The sequence below is a fragment of the Camellia sinensis genome, chromosome 13, assembly GCF_055761805.1.
Source record: "Camellia sinensis isolate YWXY chromosome 13, ASM5576180v1, whole genome shotgun sequence".
In the NCBI taxonomy this organism is placed as follows: domain Eukaryota; kingdom Viridiplantae; phylum Streptophyta; class Magnoliopsida; order Ericales; family Theaceae; genus Camellia; species Camellia sinensis.
The window spans coordinates 46,676,499-46,694,598 of NC_138973.1; the positions used below are offsets into that span (position 1 = coordinate 46,676,499).

The 18,100-nt window shown below is 30.7% G+C and overlaps 2 protein-coding genes across 2 annotated transcripts; both read right to left on the reverse strand.

The window, feature by feature from the left end:
• Positions 1-349: 349 nt before the first annotated feature.
• LOC145806126 (uncharacterized) lies at positions 350-15,705 on the reverse strand. The gene is made up of 10 exons (XM_082902159.1): positions 15,238-15,705; positions 11,240-12,618; positions 11,022-11,124; positions 10,805-10,879; positions 10,385-10,535; positions 10,063-10,132; positions 6,233-8,202; positions 4,401-4,481; positions 1,471-1,593; positions 350-769 (listed from the first exon to the last, which is right to left on the reverse strand). The coding sequence occupies exons 2-9, from the start codon at positions 11,412-11,414 to the stop codon at positions 1,570-1,572; spliced, it is 2,649 nt and encodes an 882-aa protein (XP_082758285.1). The 5' UTR covers positions 11,415-12,618; positions 15,238-15,705; the 3' UTR covers positions 350-769; positions 1,471-1,569.
• On the reverse strand, positions 15,266-15,586 carry LOC114295568 (uncharacterized). The gene has a single exon (XM_028239839.2). The coding sequence runs from the start codon at positions 15,584-15,586 to the stop codon at positions 15,266-15,268; it is 321 nt and encodes a 106-aa protein (XP_028095640.2).
• Positions 15,706-18,100: the final 2,395 nt, after the last annotated feature.

Consider the following 18,100-nt stretch of genomic DNA (forward strand, 5'->3'; position numbering starts at 1 on the left):
GTTTGGTTTAGTTTTTAAAATATAAATTAGTTTGACAAAAATAAATATTAAAAAATAATTTTAAATTAAAAAAATAGAAATTTATGTAAAATTTAAAAATGTGAATCAAATTCATTCTTCTAATTGTATCTTAAGACACACTAATTTTGAATTTACATCATCAAATCTATTTGTACACACTAATGTACAAAAGCCATTATTGAGGTCTACACACTACAACACTTATATTAATTGGAATAATGATATATGTATCAATTAATATACTAACTAGTATACTAACAAATGATATGTCATAATTTTAGAAATTTTGAATATTTGTAATTTGTATAATAGGTGAGGTCAGTAATAATGACATAACACTAGTTGGTATACTAGTGTGTATATTAATTGGTGCATGTAATATCACCATATTAATTGAGAATTAAGTGTCACCATACAAAATATGTACACCAAAAACAGTAATAATAAGAAATAAAAAGAATTAAAAATGCAAAAAAGAGGCTAAATATTATTCTCTTATATCAGATAATTAGATCAAATCAGTGGCACAACTACTTTAGTTATAATAACTCTAGTGTGTGTGCATTCTTTAACCTTTTTTTATTTATTTATTTTCTTTCTTTTAATTCCACTAAGGTAGGCCTACGCCGTTGTCTTTGTCCTCCAATCTGCACTTGACACGTGGTCTCACATTTCGCTTCATCCTCTACCCAATCATCTCTCACAAGTGATTGTTGATAACATCTGAACGCCACAAATAACATGAACACTGCATGGGATGTAAATCAATAATGCATGTTAGAAAAACCCAAAAATATTATCAACAATTTATGTATGTGTTATTTATTTTACAAAATTTATTTGCACTTTTTTAGTTTAAATTTTGAAATTTCATGTTTAAGTACTTGTAATTTAAAAAGTTAAGATATATATATATATATATATATATTTTAATTTTAGTTTATTTATTTTTTCAGCTTAAAAAATATGCTCAAAAAGCTATATTTTCTAAATTAAGTTTGAAATGTTTTTTTATTTTGTGATATTTTTGAAATGTTTCAAAAAGCTATATTTCACATCACGCTCTCTATTTTTCTGTATATCTTTTCTTAAGAAGTCAAAAAATTAACTAAAATAGTCAATTTCTAAATGCAATTATATGACTCAAATGGATAAACAATACGTAACAAAAAAAAGTTTGATATGTTTTTGCACGAATCAAGGCATTCAGTTAAACACTGTATAATAACCATACGATTATCAAAATTTAACTAAATCTAATATTATGTTTATGTGTTTTTAAGATTTGTCGACTTCACGAAACTACTTATGTTGAGAGAACTTGGGATGAAAAATATATATACTATACATTATTTTTTATAGAAAACCTAAGAGTATGCATTATTATATGTACTTACTATTATTCATGCGTATATATAGGTATGAATGAAATGACAAAAGTGTCCTTACCTGCCCATATGCAAGCTACGACCGATGACAGGTTCCATACAAGGGCAAAGATGCCAAAAGCCACAGCCTTCTTGTGTGAGCATGATTCCCAAACGTCTCTCAATTGTCCAATCCAAAATTTACCTATAATAACAAATAAATAAATGAATAAAGAAGACCGCTCTCATATAAAATATGTTTTCATGTAAATTACAAAGAAATCAAATTTTCCACATAAATTTTATTGTTCAGGTCAGTAAGAAACTTATGAGATCCATATGTGTAGATTTTGCATTGTGAAAATCTTAACCAAAAAAAATTAAACTTTCCTGTAACTTTTGTTTTCTTGGTAAATGAACTGTTAAATTTAAATTTTTCTTGTAAAATTCTAATGTCAAATGAACATAATATATACAAGAAAATAAATTTCTTTTTCCTTTATATATAAAATTCATCACACCTGAACCGAGTTCAAAAGATTGATTTTAGTGAATAAGATGTTTTTTTTTTTAATATATATATGAAAAAAAACTCATCCATATGTATTTGCTTAGAGGCCCATTATTAAATCTATATTCTTAGGGTATGTTTGATTAGCACAATTAATAATGAAAAGATTAACAACCCATGATATTAGTGTAAGATTAATTATCCATCTAAATTAGTGAGATATATAATTACCTCTTGTTCACATTTATTTTACGATAAATATGGAAATATATAATCTCAATTATATGTATGTATTGCGTAATTAGTTGGGAATTAAAAAATACGTCAAATTTGTTTGATAGAATGACTATTAGAATATAATCTAAATAATAAAAATTACAACCAAACAATATAATGTAAGTCTCACAAAAGCCAAAAGTCAATTTTTAATTTATTTTGGATCATATCACCTTTTTTATTTTTTACACATTTTTTAAAAAAAATTAAAAGAATTAACTTTTAACCAACTTCTCAAAACAACCAGTAGATATCACACTGACTCACACTGGCCGGGGTAGAGCATAGAATGCTTTGTGATAAATTCAATGGTGTGGTTTATACGAATGTTTACTTATAAATTAAAACTTGATAATTTAAAAGTCGAAATTAAAAAAAAATTAAAAATTAATTTTTAAAATTTATTTAAGTTATTTTTTATTAATAAATTATAAGCAAAAACGTAGAAGTTAAAAAAAAAATCGAAATTAGTCTTTTTTTAAACTTATTTAAGTTATTTCTTATTAATAAATTATAAGCAAAAACTATACTAAACAATCTAGCATAGACTCTCAGAATAAATAAAAAAAAATTATAAGCCGCTCAGATAAATTGCACCAAACAATACCATACTCTAATGTTGCACTATCATACACATACTTGTTGACAAATGTTAAAAATTTATAATTAATAATTTTAAATCCATCCACAATGATTTAAGAAAGAGTTAAAATTTTATGATTGACAAATCAAAAATTAACATTTATCATTTAAAATTATTGTACATCAAATTATATGAATTTTTATTTAGAGATTTTATACATTCTTCACTTAAAAAATACTAAAAAAGAAGGTAATAAATAAATAAATAAAGAGCAAATTATAATAAACTTAAATTATGAACAATTTGCTTTTTGTTCCTCTAAACTTCAAAACTCAACAGTTAAGCCACCTTAAAATATTATCTTGTTACAATTAATCATTTTTATTAGAATTTTGTTAGGGATTTACACAAAGTCAAATCATATATAAAGCACATCACACATTTATTTAATTTTTAGGGCAATAATGTATTTATCTAGTGATTCTGTTTGCACTTTACCACTAAGATAAAAAAGACAAAATACAAATGAAATTATTAGATAAGAGTATCATTGCTTTTAAAAAATCAATAACGGATATTATTATTCTAAAAAATAATAAGTGTATCATGTATTTCACACATGAATTGATTTCGTTAAAATTCCAAGACAAAATCCTAACAAAATGTATTGAGTGTAAAATGATGAAAATTCAAAGTAGTTAACTGTTACATTTTGAAGTTCAAAGGGACAAATGACAAATTAATTATATAGTTTAAGAAGGTTTATGGTAATTTACCAATAATAATAAATAAATAAAATTATGCACTAGTCGTGGGACAAATTCAAATAGTGTCATAATTTGTTATTAATTGATTAAAATTATGGGATCTAATATTCTTTTCTAACCGCTTCGCTTCCTCCGTTTGGAAAGCAAGTTTTGCACAAAAATAACCAAAACTTTCAATCACATCATTCTTTTTACTTTTTTATACGTATTTAATAAAATATTAGTAAAAAATTAATTTAAATAGTCAATTTCCAAACGAGCTCTAAAATCTCGTTTGGAAACATGTCATTTTAATTTTTTTTTTGAATTTTTTACTAAAATATGAGATAAAAAAGAAAAATGCTAGAGACTCCCAAAAGATTTATCAAAAAAATTCTACCAAATGTCTCACATGGCTGTAAGATTCATACCATGTGGGTCTTATGTGTGTTACACCCACGTGAGACATTTAATAAATCTTTTAAGTCTCTAGAATTACTAGGAAAAAAAATAGTATATTTGAAATGATTTTTTGACTTTTTACGAAAAAATTAAAAAAAAAAATAGAGAAAAAAAAAGGAGAAATCTTTGGCATTTTTATATAATTTACTAATTTTTTTTTTTACTTATTTAATGATTTTTAAAAAAAAAATTTAGGTTAAAATCAACGAATAATATTAGAGTTCATAAAAAAAAATCATAAAATATTTCACAAAATTTTTTCATTTTTTAATTAATATATAATATTTTATTACATATATAATCTCACAATGAAAAATCTTCCATAACCATCCTTATAATATTTTCTTCATTATCCCTGTCATTACTCAAAATCAACCCTTCCTAAACAATGCTTGAGAATTACAAAAAGTAAGCATAGTGGAGAGTGTTATTACCGTAGGCGGTGATGAGCGTGGAATACGATGAGCATATCTTTGGTACGCTGAATACTCCAAAAAACTCTGTGCACACCACACCTAGTTGTCACACCACATCTACTAGTCAGCGCAAAACGACAGTCCATAATATTAAATAATTAATGCTCAGAAAATTTTAACTTTTTGGTTAGATTTGTTTGGTTCCCGAGAAAAAATTAGAGAAAACTATCAGGCAAAAATAAGCATTTATGGGATACCCAAGAAAAATTTATCACGTAAAATTATGTAAAAATGCTACATTAGGATTAAACTTGTGGCACATTCCTCGTGTATCAAATTGGAGTTATTGTATAATTATTTAAATTTTATTAACTAATATTTTAACAAATTTTTAACAATTGTCATTGGATCTCACAATAGATCATGCTAATTAATAAATTATTCAGCTTGCTTGATTTGAATTTTTAAAATTCACTTTTAAAAAAATTAATTTTTTTATATTTCATATATTTTTTTTTACTTAATTTTTTAAAATATTCTAAATTAATTTTTTAAATTTCTAAATACACTTAACAAGTATTATATTTATAAAAGAAAATATTTAGAAAATTCAGTAAATATCAAAAATATTTTTTAAAAAATTAAAAATTCAATACATTTTTCATATTCTTGTATATTTATTGATTTTTTAAAATATTTATTTATAAACATTTTATTTTTTAAATACATCTAAGTAAGGTACATCTAAAAAATAAAAAAAAATATTTAAAATTTTAAAAATATTCACTAAAAATAAAAAAAAATTAAAAATTCAATTTTTTAAAAATTAAATCTAAAAAATTGAAACCAAACACAATCATTATTTCTTTGATAGTGAGAATTGTAAAATGATTTAAGCTTTTTTTTACCTAATTTATTTTGCAAAGATAAACATATTTTGAAAATGTTACTTTTTTTATATCGAGTCAATAAATTTATATACACTATAAAAGAAATAATTAAATTTGCACATTTATACATTCAAATTCAATTCGACTAAATATCGTTTGAGATTTTATCGAAAGATAAACAAGTTAAATTTGCACATTTTGAAATTCATTAATTAAAATTTTAAATTAAGCTTGAACAATCTTTTTTTTGAACAACAATTTAAACACTACTATTCAACTTAATTAGTTTACACTGTCTCCGGATCAGGAATTTGAAAAAAAAAAAAAAATTAAGCAAAAATTTAACTTACACTTCGTTAAAATTTCTTTTACATCTTTTTTTTTCTTCAAATCTCATCCCAAATTTGTAATACAAACACACCTTACAATTTTATTTATAATTGATGAGACTCCAATGTAACACCTATATTGCCACTAGGCCAAGGCAAAATAGACTTTTAACTCCACTAAAATGATGAATAATAATGAATAAAAAAGATTAGTAAACAAATTTAGCACCAAAATTTTTAAGAAAATTACTATTTATACTCTACTTTTGCTTTCTATCCTTTAAATTTTGTTCTTAACCAAAACACAATATTGAGTGTGAATAGCCAGTGAGGGGTGTAAATAACAATCTCCATTTTGAAAATTCAAATGAAATCATAACTAAACCAATTTGGCCATCTTCCAAATAGTTATGGAGCTACCAAACCTCGCCAAAACAAACAGCATGATTGCCAACTGACAAGGTCACATTTAAAAACAATAAAAGAACAAGAAGAAAGAATTACTGCAGATCTACACTATAGATTCAAATTATGATACTATAGAAAAGGAAAAAAGAGTTGTCTAAAATTCCTATTGAGTAGATCAAATTCATTTCAAAAGTAATATATAGGATCAAGTTTAAATCTATACCATAGATTCAAATTTTAATATCAATTTTGCCACCTTCAATTCAAATGAATTCCCCCCAGTTCCATCACTCAACCCATCTAAATTTTTGTTTGGGCCATCCAAAGATTTATTTGAAACCAATTTTGCTTTTGTATCTACGGATTCATCCAAAGCCTTAGTGGACCCTGACTTCACTTTACTCAATTGAACTAAATTCCTCTCGTTTCCATCATCAGATTCACCAACTAACTTCTGGGATTCAGACTTTGCCTTCCTAGCCTGATTTGGGTTTCTCTCAGTTCTTTCAACAAACACATTTAGCTCCTTAGATTCCTCAGATCTTGTCTTCATTTTGTGAAATGAGCTTCTCTCAATTCCATTAACAAACACACTTAGTTGCTCAGATCTTGATTTCTTTGACTGAACTGGGTTTTTCTTGATTCCATCAGTAGATACACTTGACTCCTTACACTGTACATCCAAATTCTTGTTTATTTCAAATCTTTGCCTTGCAATCTGAATTGGGCTTCTCTCAAGCCCATCAGAATTCTCAGATTTCCATGTCTTCCTCTTGCCACTGACCCCAATAGGACTTGGTTTTGGTCTCAAACTTTTGTCACCACTCTCTTCTGAGTTCTCTTCTTCACCATGGAAGATTTTGAGTCCTCCGTTGAGTTCATCACTCTTTATTCTGCTCTCCCATGTTATGCGCTTTCTTCTACCCACCTCCATTTCCTTATAACCCTCTCTCTCTCTCTCTCTAGTTTCATCAGATCTAGTCTCCGCAATTCCAACTGGGCTCTTCTCAATTGCCACAACAAACTCAACAAAAGCCTCGTTCGACTCCGGTTTCGCCACCTTCAATTCAAATGAATTCCTCCCAGTTCCATCACCCAACCCATCTAAATTTTTGCTTGGACCATCCGAAGATTTATTTGAAACCAATTTTGCTTTTGTATCTACGGATTCATCCAAAGCCTTGTTGGACTCTGGCTTCACTTTCCTCAATTGAACTAAATTCCTCTCGTTTCCATCATCAGATTCACCAACTAACTTCTGGGATTCAGAGTTTGCCTTCCTAACCTGATTTAGCTTTCTCTCAGTTCTTTCAACAAACACATTTAACTCCTTAGATTCCTTAGATCTTGTCTTCATTTTGTGAATTGGGCTTCTCTCAATTCCATTAACAGACACACTTAGTTGCTCAGATCTTGATTTCTTTGACTGAACTGGGTTTTTCTTGATTCCATTAGTAGACACACTCAACTCCTTACATTGTACATCCAAATTCTTGTTTATTTCAGATCTTTGCCTTGCAATCTGAATTGGGCTTCTCCCAAGACCATCAGAATTCTCAGATTTCCATGTCTTCCTCTTGCCACTGACCCCAATAGGACTTGGTTTTGGTCTCAAACTTTTGTCACCACTCTCTTCTGAGTTCTCTTCTTCACCATAGAAGATTTTGAGTCCTCCGTTGAGTTCATCACTCTTTATTCTGCTCTCCCATGTTATGCGCTTTCTTCTACCCACCTCCATTTCCTTATAACTCTCTCTCTCTCTCTCTCTAGTTTCATCAGATCTAGTCTCCACAATTCCAACTGGGCTCTTCTCAATTGCCACAACAGACTCAACAAAAGCCTCATTCGACTCCGGTTTCGCCACCTTCAATTCAAATGAATTCCTCCCAGTTCCATCACCCAACCCATCTAAATTTTTGCTTGGACCATCCAAAGATTTATTTGAAACCAATTTTGAGTTCTCTTCTTCACCATTGAAGACTTTGATTCCTCCTTTGACTTCATCACTCTTCATTCTGCTCTCCCAAACAGAACCTGCCACCACACCATTTCTTGTTGTGCGCTTTCTTCTACCCAGCTCCATTTCCTTATAACTCTCTCTCTCTCTCTGTCTAGTTTCTCTTGTAATGAGTACACCAGGGTCACTGGAATAGGATGAGCATATCTTTGGTAAGCTGAATACTCCAAAAAACCCTGTTCACACCACACATAGAGTCAGCGCAAAACGACAGTCCATAATATAAATAATTAAATAATGCTCAGAAAATTTTAACATTTTGGTTAGATCTATTTGGTTTTCGAGAAAAAATTGGAGAAAATTATCAAGCAAAAATAAGCATTTATAGGATACCCAAGAAATATTTATCACGTAAAATTATGTAAAAATGCTACATTAAGATTAAACTTGTGTCACATTCCTCGTGTTTCAAATTGGAGTTATTGTATAATTATTTAAATTTTATTAACTAATATTTTAACAAATTTTTAACAATTGTCATGGATCCCACAATAGATCATGCCAATTAGTAAAATTATGCAACTTGTTTGATTTGAATTTTTAAGATTTATTTTTTTTAAAATTAAGCTTGTTTTTATTTTTCAAAAAGCACTTTTTAAAAAGTTATATTTTCTTATTTTTTGTGTCTTTTTGTTTTTATTAATTTTTTTTAATATTTTAAGCAATTTTTTTACTTTTTAGACACACGTAGCATAATACACCTAAAAAGTAAAAAAATTGTAAAAAAAATCTTTTAAAAATTCACTAAATACCAAAAATATAAAAAAAAAATTCAAAAATTCAGTACCATTTTTATATTTTTATGTATTTATTAATTTTTTAAAATATTTTTTCACAAATTTTTTACCTTTTAGTTACATCTAACTAAGGCGCATCTAAAAAAGTAAAAAAAAAATATTTTAAATTTAAAAAATATTCACTAAAAACAAAAGAATACGAAAACCAAAAAACTCAATTTTTAAAAAACTTAATCCAGAAAATTGAAACCAAACGCACTGAATTTTTTTTTATTTTTCTTTTCTTTTTTTTCACTATTTTTTTAAAATATTCAAAGTAATTTTTTTTAATTTTTAAATACACGTAACATAAATACACTTAACAAATATAATATTCGTAAAAAAATATTTAAAAAACTCACTAAATACCAAAAATATTAAAAAAAATTAAAAAATTCAATACATTTTTCATATTCTAGTATATTTATTGATTTTTTAAAATATTTATTTATAAATATTTTATTTTTTAGATACATCTAAATAAAGTGCATTTAAAAAAAGTAAAAAAAATTGTTTAAAATTTTAAAAATATTCACTAAAATAAAAAAAAAATTAAAAATTCAATTTTCAAAAAATTAAATCTAAAAAATTAAAACCAAACACAACGATTATTTCTTTGATAGTGAGAATTGTAAAATGATTTAAGCTTTTTTTAACCTAATTTATTTTGCAAAGATAAACATATTTTGAAAATGTTACTTTTTTTATATCGAGTCAATAAATTTATATACATTGTAAAAGAAATAATTAAATTTGCACATTTATACATTCAAATTCAATTCGACTAAATATCGTTTGAGATTATATTGAAAGATAAACAAGTTAAATTTGCACATTTTGAAATTCATTCATTAAAATTTTAAATTAAGCTTGAACAATCTTTTTTTTGAACAACAATTTAAACACTATTATTCATTAAAATTTCTTTTACATTTTTTTTTTTCCAAATCTCATCCCAAATTCGTAATACAAACACACTTTACAATTTTATTTATAATTGATGAGTCTCCAATGTAACACCTATATTGCCACTGGGCCAAGGCAAAATAGACTTTTAACTCCACTAAAATGATGAATAAAAAAGATTAGTCAACAAATTTAGCACCCAAATTTTTAAGGAAATTACTATTCATACTCTACTTTTGTTTTCTATCCTTTAAATTTTGTTCTTAACCAAAACACAATATGGAGTGTGAATAGCCAGTGAGAGGTGTAAATAACAATCTCCATTTTGAAAATTAAAATGAAATCATAACTCACCCAATTTGGCCATCTTCCAAATAGTTATGGTGCTGCCAAACCTCGCCAAAACAAATAGCATGATTGCCAACTGACAAGGTAACATTTAAAAACAATAAAACAACAAGAAGAAAGAATATTGGAGATCTATACTATAGAAAAGGAAAAAAAAGTTGCCTAAACTTCCTATTGAGTAGATCAAATTCACTTCGAAAGTAATATATAGGATCAAGTTTAAATCTATACTATAGATTCAAATTTTAAACATTATTCTGATATTTTTTTCTGAGTATGTAGCATTGTTACTTGATAAACTATAGAAAATGAGTGAAATGAAACTCACCTTCATTGTAGTGGCAGGATCTCCACAAAAAAGGGTTCTGAACTTTAGAAGAAACTCATTCAAATAAGGAAGAATCATTTTTACTAACCATACTGCCTCTTCTTCCCCAACAATGTAGTCTTGGTTTGTATCATCTCCTCCTATAACTCCCCTGTTATTTTTTTTCCAAAATTATAGCAAAAAAAAAAAAAAAAAGAAACCATCAAACAAGTCTTTAATTAACTCCTATGTGGTAAATGAACTTTCCCATAAAAATAAAAAAGAATAAAGGGAGTTTCAGATGAATAGGAAACAGACAAATAATCGAAAATCAATAAGTGAGAACTGTGCGAAAATGACACAGTTCTCCCTTGCACCTACTTAATTTGCAATTATTTTGCTCTTTTTCATTTATCTAAAGTTCTTCATTTAATAAATTACCTGCAAATAATGGATTTGAATAAGAAGATTGTAGCAAGATAGACAAGACCCAGATAAGAAACCGCAGTTATGAAGCTGTAAAATCATCAAAGAGTGTTTTTAGCTCTGTGCTCTATTTTGAAACAGGAGATGAGTAAAATGAACAAGAAAAATTGGATAATGAGCATGGTTAGAGTAGTTGTGTTGTGTCATATGAGCTTGGAGTACTATTTCTGACCTGATATTGATATCTTTGGTGTAAGATGATGCAATTATGATAAATGTTCCAATACCGAACATGAATGCTGATTTTGAGACATCTCTCCACATAACCAAATCAGCTGTTAAAATTTAACAAACATCACAAAATGAATGCTTGAAAATGGAGAGGTATAGTGAAGTAGCATCCAAAAAAATGAAAAAAGAAATCAAATCCATCCATGAGTGAAAACTTGCCTAAACTCAGCAATTTATTATGGGTTTGAGAAATCCTCTGGAATCCAGTCTGGGTTTCAGGACGACTTTCTTCCGAGTTCTCTTCTTCACCATGGAAGATTTTGAGTCCTCCGTTGAGTTCATCACTCTTGATTCTGCTCTCCCATGTTATGCGCTTTCTTCTACCCACCTCCATTTCCTTCTAACTCTCTCTCTCTCTCTCTAGTTTCTCCTGTAATGAGTACACTAGGGACACTAGTTTTTTCTTTGAACGGAGGGGCTGTGGTTGTTATCAATGAAATAGAGTAAGACTTTGAGATGAAGAAATGGTGAGGAGAGAGATTTTATTGACCTTATTTGGTTTGTGTTTCCTAAAAATTTTTGGGAAAAATTCCTTAAAAATTTTTGGGAAATATTCCCTACAAATAAGTTTTCCAATGTAATTAAATCAAACAAAATTTTCCAAAATTTTTTTCCAAAACTTGTGAATAATTGTGAATTTCAAATTAAAAACAATAATAGTAACCCAGAATTTGATTCACAAATATGATTAAGCATGTTGCAAAAATAAAAGAATGCCATAATATGAAGTTGATGGTTCACAGCTGCATAATGAATATTCAGTACAATATTTGGATTGAATTACTATTAGTCTGGGTTCATATTCTAATAATTCAAATCATTTATATTTAATTGATTGAAAAATTAAAATCATATAATTTTATTACATTTATTTTCAAAAGTTGAATAGTGTGATTGTGAAAATAAATTGTTAATTTTTTCAAAGACAATTATAATGAAATTATATAATCACAAATTATTATTTTTTTCATGAATAATTTATGCATAGAGGACTACAAATAAAAGGTTCACATGAAATTAGACTCATGGTAGACTAGACTGCAATTGTCTTTGTATTTTATTATTTTTAAAAAAATTTGAGTTTTAAGTTGATTTTGAATGTTCAAAGTAGGTCTTTGAACTTGAAACTTCATTCAGATATGAAAATAAATAAATAAATAAATAACTGGAAACCTCTTTTGAAAATTACATATGAAAAAAAATAAATAAATAAAAACTGGAAACCTCTTTTGAAAATTACAATGCTTGAATGATTGGAGATGGACTGTAGTAATACCAACATTTTCAATCGTTGCAGCTCATTGGCAACTGCAGTAGATGCCCAGCAATAGTCACTTTCTTTTCTTTTCTTCTTATTTATTCTTCTTCTTTTTCTTTTTTCATTTTTTCTTACAAAACCAACAATAACCACCACCAGTTGAATTATAATGTGTAGAGTTTTTTTTTTTTTTTTTTCTTCTTCCCTCCGCCATGCCTTTTTTGAAGTTCAATCCTGGCAAACGAACTAACTGCCATTCTTGCTCCTGTTGTCAGTAATGCTATGACCGCAAAAAACATGTAAAGAAAAGTGAACCAAACAATCAATGATATGTTGTCGTAAAAAAAAAAAAAATTATGATATCAAAACACTTTACTCTCGTGCATGAATGATGCTCAAACACCTATCAAAACATCGATTACTTGGTTTCCATATATGAAAATAGCAGATCTATATGTTTTCAACTAGCAGCAATGGTTAAATTCAAAATTCTCACATAAACTCTTTCAATCAGATTAGGAAGAACCTGCGAGTAAGTTATAACCCTAATTGTTTTTTGGCATGACAAGTTTAAAGAGGGCGACATTGGTCAAATACAACAATGACACAGCTTTTGGAAGGGAAAGTTTTAGAGCATACTTCACAGCGATGGGATAGTGAATACACAGGGGATACAGGCAAAATAATAATTTGTATCATGGAAACAATGCTCTATATGTTTGCTAACCCTCTCTGGCTTCTATCAAACAAATGTGGCAAAGGAAGACTAAAAACGGTTTACACCAAACACAACACAAAAAGATGAAGAAACAAAACAAGACTAGAGAAGATCCAACTAACCAACAACTGATAAACAATTTCAAGTTTCCTATCCTTTTCCACTGATTCTTGCTATCAGAGACAGAAAGATTCGTAATTCTACACCAAATTCCTGTCAAAATGGTTACTATCATTCCATCAGACATTAAGCCAGAAAGAAACCACTAGAAACAAAGTTATACAACAAAACCTAGTTTATTTATAGTTCTAATGGTAGAGTACACTTATATGCTTGAAATACTAATTCAAGGCAAAGGCTGGTTTCAGGGCCAAACTTTACTGCATTCCTAATCCAGAGCAGGTGAACTAGCTTATAGAATTTGGATTTAGGATTTGTAACCATTCCACATTTGTTTGAAAGAAAAATCTCAACCATCCAATATACAATGCCAATAACTCAAGACCCACCAAGTGGTTGTGAATTCATGGATAGATTGAGATAATTAAGGATAAACATGTCTATTATATTTGCAAAAATTCTGGCTCCACCTATGTCCACTGTCTCCTCCACTTTATAATAACACCTATTAGGTTATGTATGAAACCTCTTTTCACCAAATTATCAATAGTAAGAATGGAGTCCAAACTGGATTTCTAAAAAATAATAATAAAATGTTACTTTTGTTATAATTCTCGACTTCCAAAAGATCTTCAATGGGAAACAGTTCCTCGTCCCACTAATAATCAAGGAATCATAGGATTTGAACAAGAAAATCCAATTTCCATGCTTCCGCCTCTTCCTATCTATCCACTATGTTTGATGGAACATCAGATCTCATAAAGGAGCTCAGAAAGCTCAAAAAAGTCAACAAGGCCTCCACACCCACCTCATATGGCTCTCAATGTACCTTAGATGTCCATCCTCCTTGGTCCACTCCAAACTTGCAATCAATCACCCTTTTGGCTTTTCCCATAATTGGTGCTCCTCCTTAACTTAATATTATTATTATATTTTATTTATTTATTTTATGATAAGCAACAAAGACTCCTCTACATATATCTCCATAGGCACTTCCCCAGTAGTGTTTGATTGAACTGACAAAAATGGCGAAGGCCCAAACCACCATCTTTAATAGGAATACACACATTCCAATCTACAAGATGGAATTTGAACTCCTCTAAACCTCAAAAAAAAAAAATTCTCAACTTGTCAAAACTCTTTCCACTGATGCAGGTAGAGGGAATAGAAACATCAAATAAATAGGTAGACTAGCCAATGTATTCTTGATAAGAGTAATTTTATCTCCCTTAGATAAATATTGTCGCTTCCACCCTACAAGCCAATCTCAAGGTGTTACATAACCTCATCCCAAATAGCTATAAACCTTCTAAGTTGAAGGAAGACCCAAATTTGTATTTGTTGAGAGGGATCCCACTCTCAATCTCAAGAATTCGGCCAGTCCTCGAACATTTTGAATCTCTCCCACTAGAATGAGCTTGCAGTTCCCAATGCAGATGTTCATCCCAAACACTACCTAAAAAATACATCAAATCACACTATAGACATGTCAATTGTTCTTCTTCTACAAAAGAAGATGATAGATCTCCTCCACTTCACTTCCTTTCCCTTTACCTTCCTCTTCCCTTTACCTAAAAGTCAGCCCTAGTGCAAGAGACTCCAGCCACTGTGGTGTCTGGGGAGGATCATAGGTAAGCTAAGCTTTTTATCCATTTACCTCGTATATTCGTTTCCCTTTCTAAATCGCTACCCAAAATTCATGATTCAAAACACAGCCTTAGAGATGAATATTAACCCCTTACCAAATTAGAGATGAAGTTACTGAATATATTCCTAAGTACACTCAACAGTACAAATACAAACACTGGAAGGGTATAGATGCATATATCAAAATTAAACAGAATAGCATATGCAAAAACTAAAACTGAACTAATCAAATCAAAACCCAATTCTTAAATATGCAAGAAAAACACAAACCTCCACAAAAACAGCCAAATTAAAACTAAGAAGTACAATTTTAAATTTTTTTTTTTCATTCAAGTTCAGTGAATTATACCAAAAAAAAAAAAATCTTGGATTTCACTCAGTCAAACTCATAGCAAGGTCTCCGAAATTTCTTACAATCTTCGGTAGCAATTTTTGCCCCCTCTCAGAAGACCACGCGAAACTGAGGAGCATCGTCGCCACTGGCCGGTAAGATCTCCCAGCGGCAGGGTTCGAGCTCGTCGGATACGGGACAGTACCCGGCCAGGGTGACCTTGTCGGTGGAAGTGGCTACCGACCCGAACTCGAAGACCGTGACGTCGGGCGGCGGAGCTCCGGAACGGATGACCTCCGCAGCGCCGTTCATACCCGGGACCTCGGATTGCTGGGGCAAAGGCTTGTCCTTCGGGACGGGTTTCTGGGTGGGTTTGCTTCCGGAGGAGGATGGAGCCTCCTTCTTTCCTCCCCACCAAGATAGAATCCCCATGTTAGTTGTGTGAATGAAGAGAGATAACGAGAAAGATATAGGGCTGACCCGAAAACTAAAACAATTGCAACCTGCTCCGATTCAAATCATAGCGGTCGATTTTGTTTGATTTTTTACTTAGTGCACGTCTGGGGGATTACAATAATAATTAAAAAGTTAAAAATTATTAAAAAATTAAAAACCAAAGAATAATAAAGGTTCCGTGGGATAGAGTTTTAAAATTATGATTTGATAATAGAGTTGTATTTTAACTTTGTGAGTTTTGAAATTATGATTTAAGTGTAAAAAATTTGTTTAGTTATGAGTTTTGAAAAGAATTTGAATTGAGTGATGTGACATATGATATTGAAAAGTGTTTTGAAAAGCGAGCGTGGAATTAATTTTCTAAAATTGTAACCAAACAACACACTCAAATTAAGGGATAAAATTAAACTTCAAAAACTCTATCAAACAGAGCAAAAATTTATGATTTTTTAACTCCTAACCAGTAACAGTTTATCCAATTGCGCAACCCGCACAAATCTAACCTATCCGCATGCATAAATAGGGCAAGTCCAGGTCTATTTTTACATTCAAAATTGGGTTTGGGTCAGATCTGAATCTACCCGCGCAAATCCACAATCCGTCTACAGATTATGTTTAAAATAAAAAAAATAAAAAAAATCTCACTCATGTTGAACTAAAAAAATCTTCATTCTTTTGATCATCTCCTCTCTCTCTCTCTCTCTCACTCTCTCTCATCTGGCCCTTGTCTTTTTTTCTCTCTCTTTCTTTCTTTTTCTCATCTCGCCTACTTCTTTCTTCTCCTTTCCATCGTCATCACCACCACCATCTCTCGCCCATTGCTCATTGTCTATTTCATCTCTTATTTGTTGCCATCTCTTTCCTCTCCTCTACTCTACCATTGTCGTCGTCTCTTGTAGATCAGCCCCTTACTCCATCGCCAATTTATCACCTACCGCATATCAACCCAGCCATGTCGTTGGTTGCTTGCCATTGTCCCCTCCTCTTCTCCTTGTCGTCGTCGACCAATCGCAAACCATATCTAGAAATGCGAGATCTAGAAGATATAGAAACTACACACACACTATCACAACCCAAACCCGCTCCTATGGGTTTAGCACCATGATCGGCCAGTAATCCGTGGATTACCAAAGGCCTCTGAACAGATTAGCAAATACTAAGGGGCTGCGAAAGCAATAATACAAAATAGACAAGGTCCAATGAGCTGTGATAACATACATGAGACGGAACATTTCAAAACTTATATATATACATAAGCATGCCAATCAAAGGACACCAATATTTACAAAGTATTACATCCCAAGACCTATCCTTACAACACATACAGAGACTAGCATGAGTACAAAAACAGCCATGGCTTTAAACTCGATCGGAACCTCCTCGGGGGCACAGCGGTTGGCTGAAAAAAATGAAACAGAAGGCCGTTAACTCTGGCCCTGGTCACATGCCGGCTCACCTACATACATAATATAAACTGTGAACGAAAGCCCAATGAATAATAATAGAGTAAAGGGTTTCAATGAATGAGTTCATACAGATTCGGAAATCATAATTCGGTTCATATCAAAATCATAGCTTGTCCAGATCATATACAGACAGAAATCATAAGTCATGATTAAGTTTACGTGATACATCCATTAGCATTAACAGAACAGAACCGAACAGAACGTATACACGTGGGGTTACGAATAACCAGTTCCATAAAGGAACCTCCGGATTCGGGTAACAGAACAGAACAGAACAGAAGCAGAGCCCCCGTGATAGGGCCTCCGGTACGGGTAACAGAGTGCAGACAGAAACAAGTTCCATAAAGGAACCTCCGATACCGGGTAACAGCTAATAGATATCACATGATGCTAAGGATGTCACGAATACATATCAGAAATTGAACAATCATTCATTGTACAGAACATATCATTTCGGAAAACAGATCTTGTTTTATCACACAGAAAATAGATACAGTTGAACATAACTTTACTAAATTATTACTGACAGTTGGCCTTGAAACAGACAGACGGAGCAGATCGATCACACGACGCGCGACACGTGACCTACATCACACATAACGAACACACACTTGAAACACACATTCTAATTGTACAAAACTTATGTCGTTGGTTCTTAGTGCGTTTCTAACCTTAAATCCTCACTATAGAGTCTTAAACATGGCCAAAGAATGCCTAGGATGGAATGAAGATGCAAAGATGCCTTTGGAAAACATTTCTCAAATTTTGCTGAAAATAAGGTCCACGCTCGAGCGTGGCTTTCCCCACTCGAGCGGACATGCAGGAAAATGGATCTCCGCTCGAGCGTGGAATCCTCCGCTTGAGCGGGCTACAAACTCATGAAAAAGTGCTAGATGCGTGAAATTCATGCTCGACGGGCGCTCGACCCCCGCTCGAGCGTGTGACACAGACCCTCGCTCGAGCGTGGCTTCCCCCGCTTGAGTGGACTGCAAAACACACAAACTTCTGGGTATACGCATTTCAC

What these genes read in the sequence shown, in the direction of transcription:
- LOC145806126 (XM_082902159.1), bottom strand. Translation starts at nt 11,414, where the DNA reads ATGGAGGTGGGTAGAAGAAAGCGCATAACATGGGAGAGCAGAATCAAG. An exon ending in TTGGAAGATGGCCAAATTGG is followed by an intron (nt 8,203 to 10,062) that starts GTGAGTTATGAT and finishes TGGTGTGAACAG; the next exon opens with GGTTTTTTGGAGTATTCAGC. An exon ending in CACGCTCATCACCGCCTACG is followed by an intron (nt 1,594 to 4,400) that starts GTAATAACACTC and finishes TTGTTATTATAG; the next exon opens with GTAAATTTTGGATTGGACAA.
- LOC114295568 (XM_028239839.2), bottom strand. Translation starts at nt 15,586, where the DNA reads ATGGGGATTCTATCTTGGTGGGGAGGAAAGAAGGAGGCTCCATCCTCC.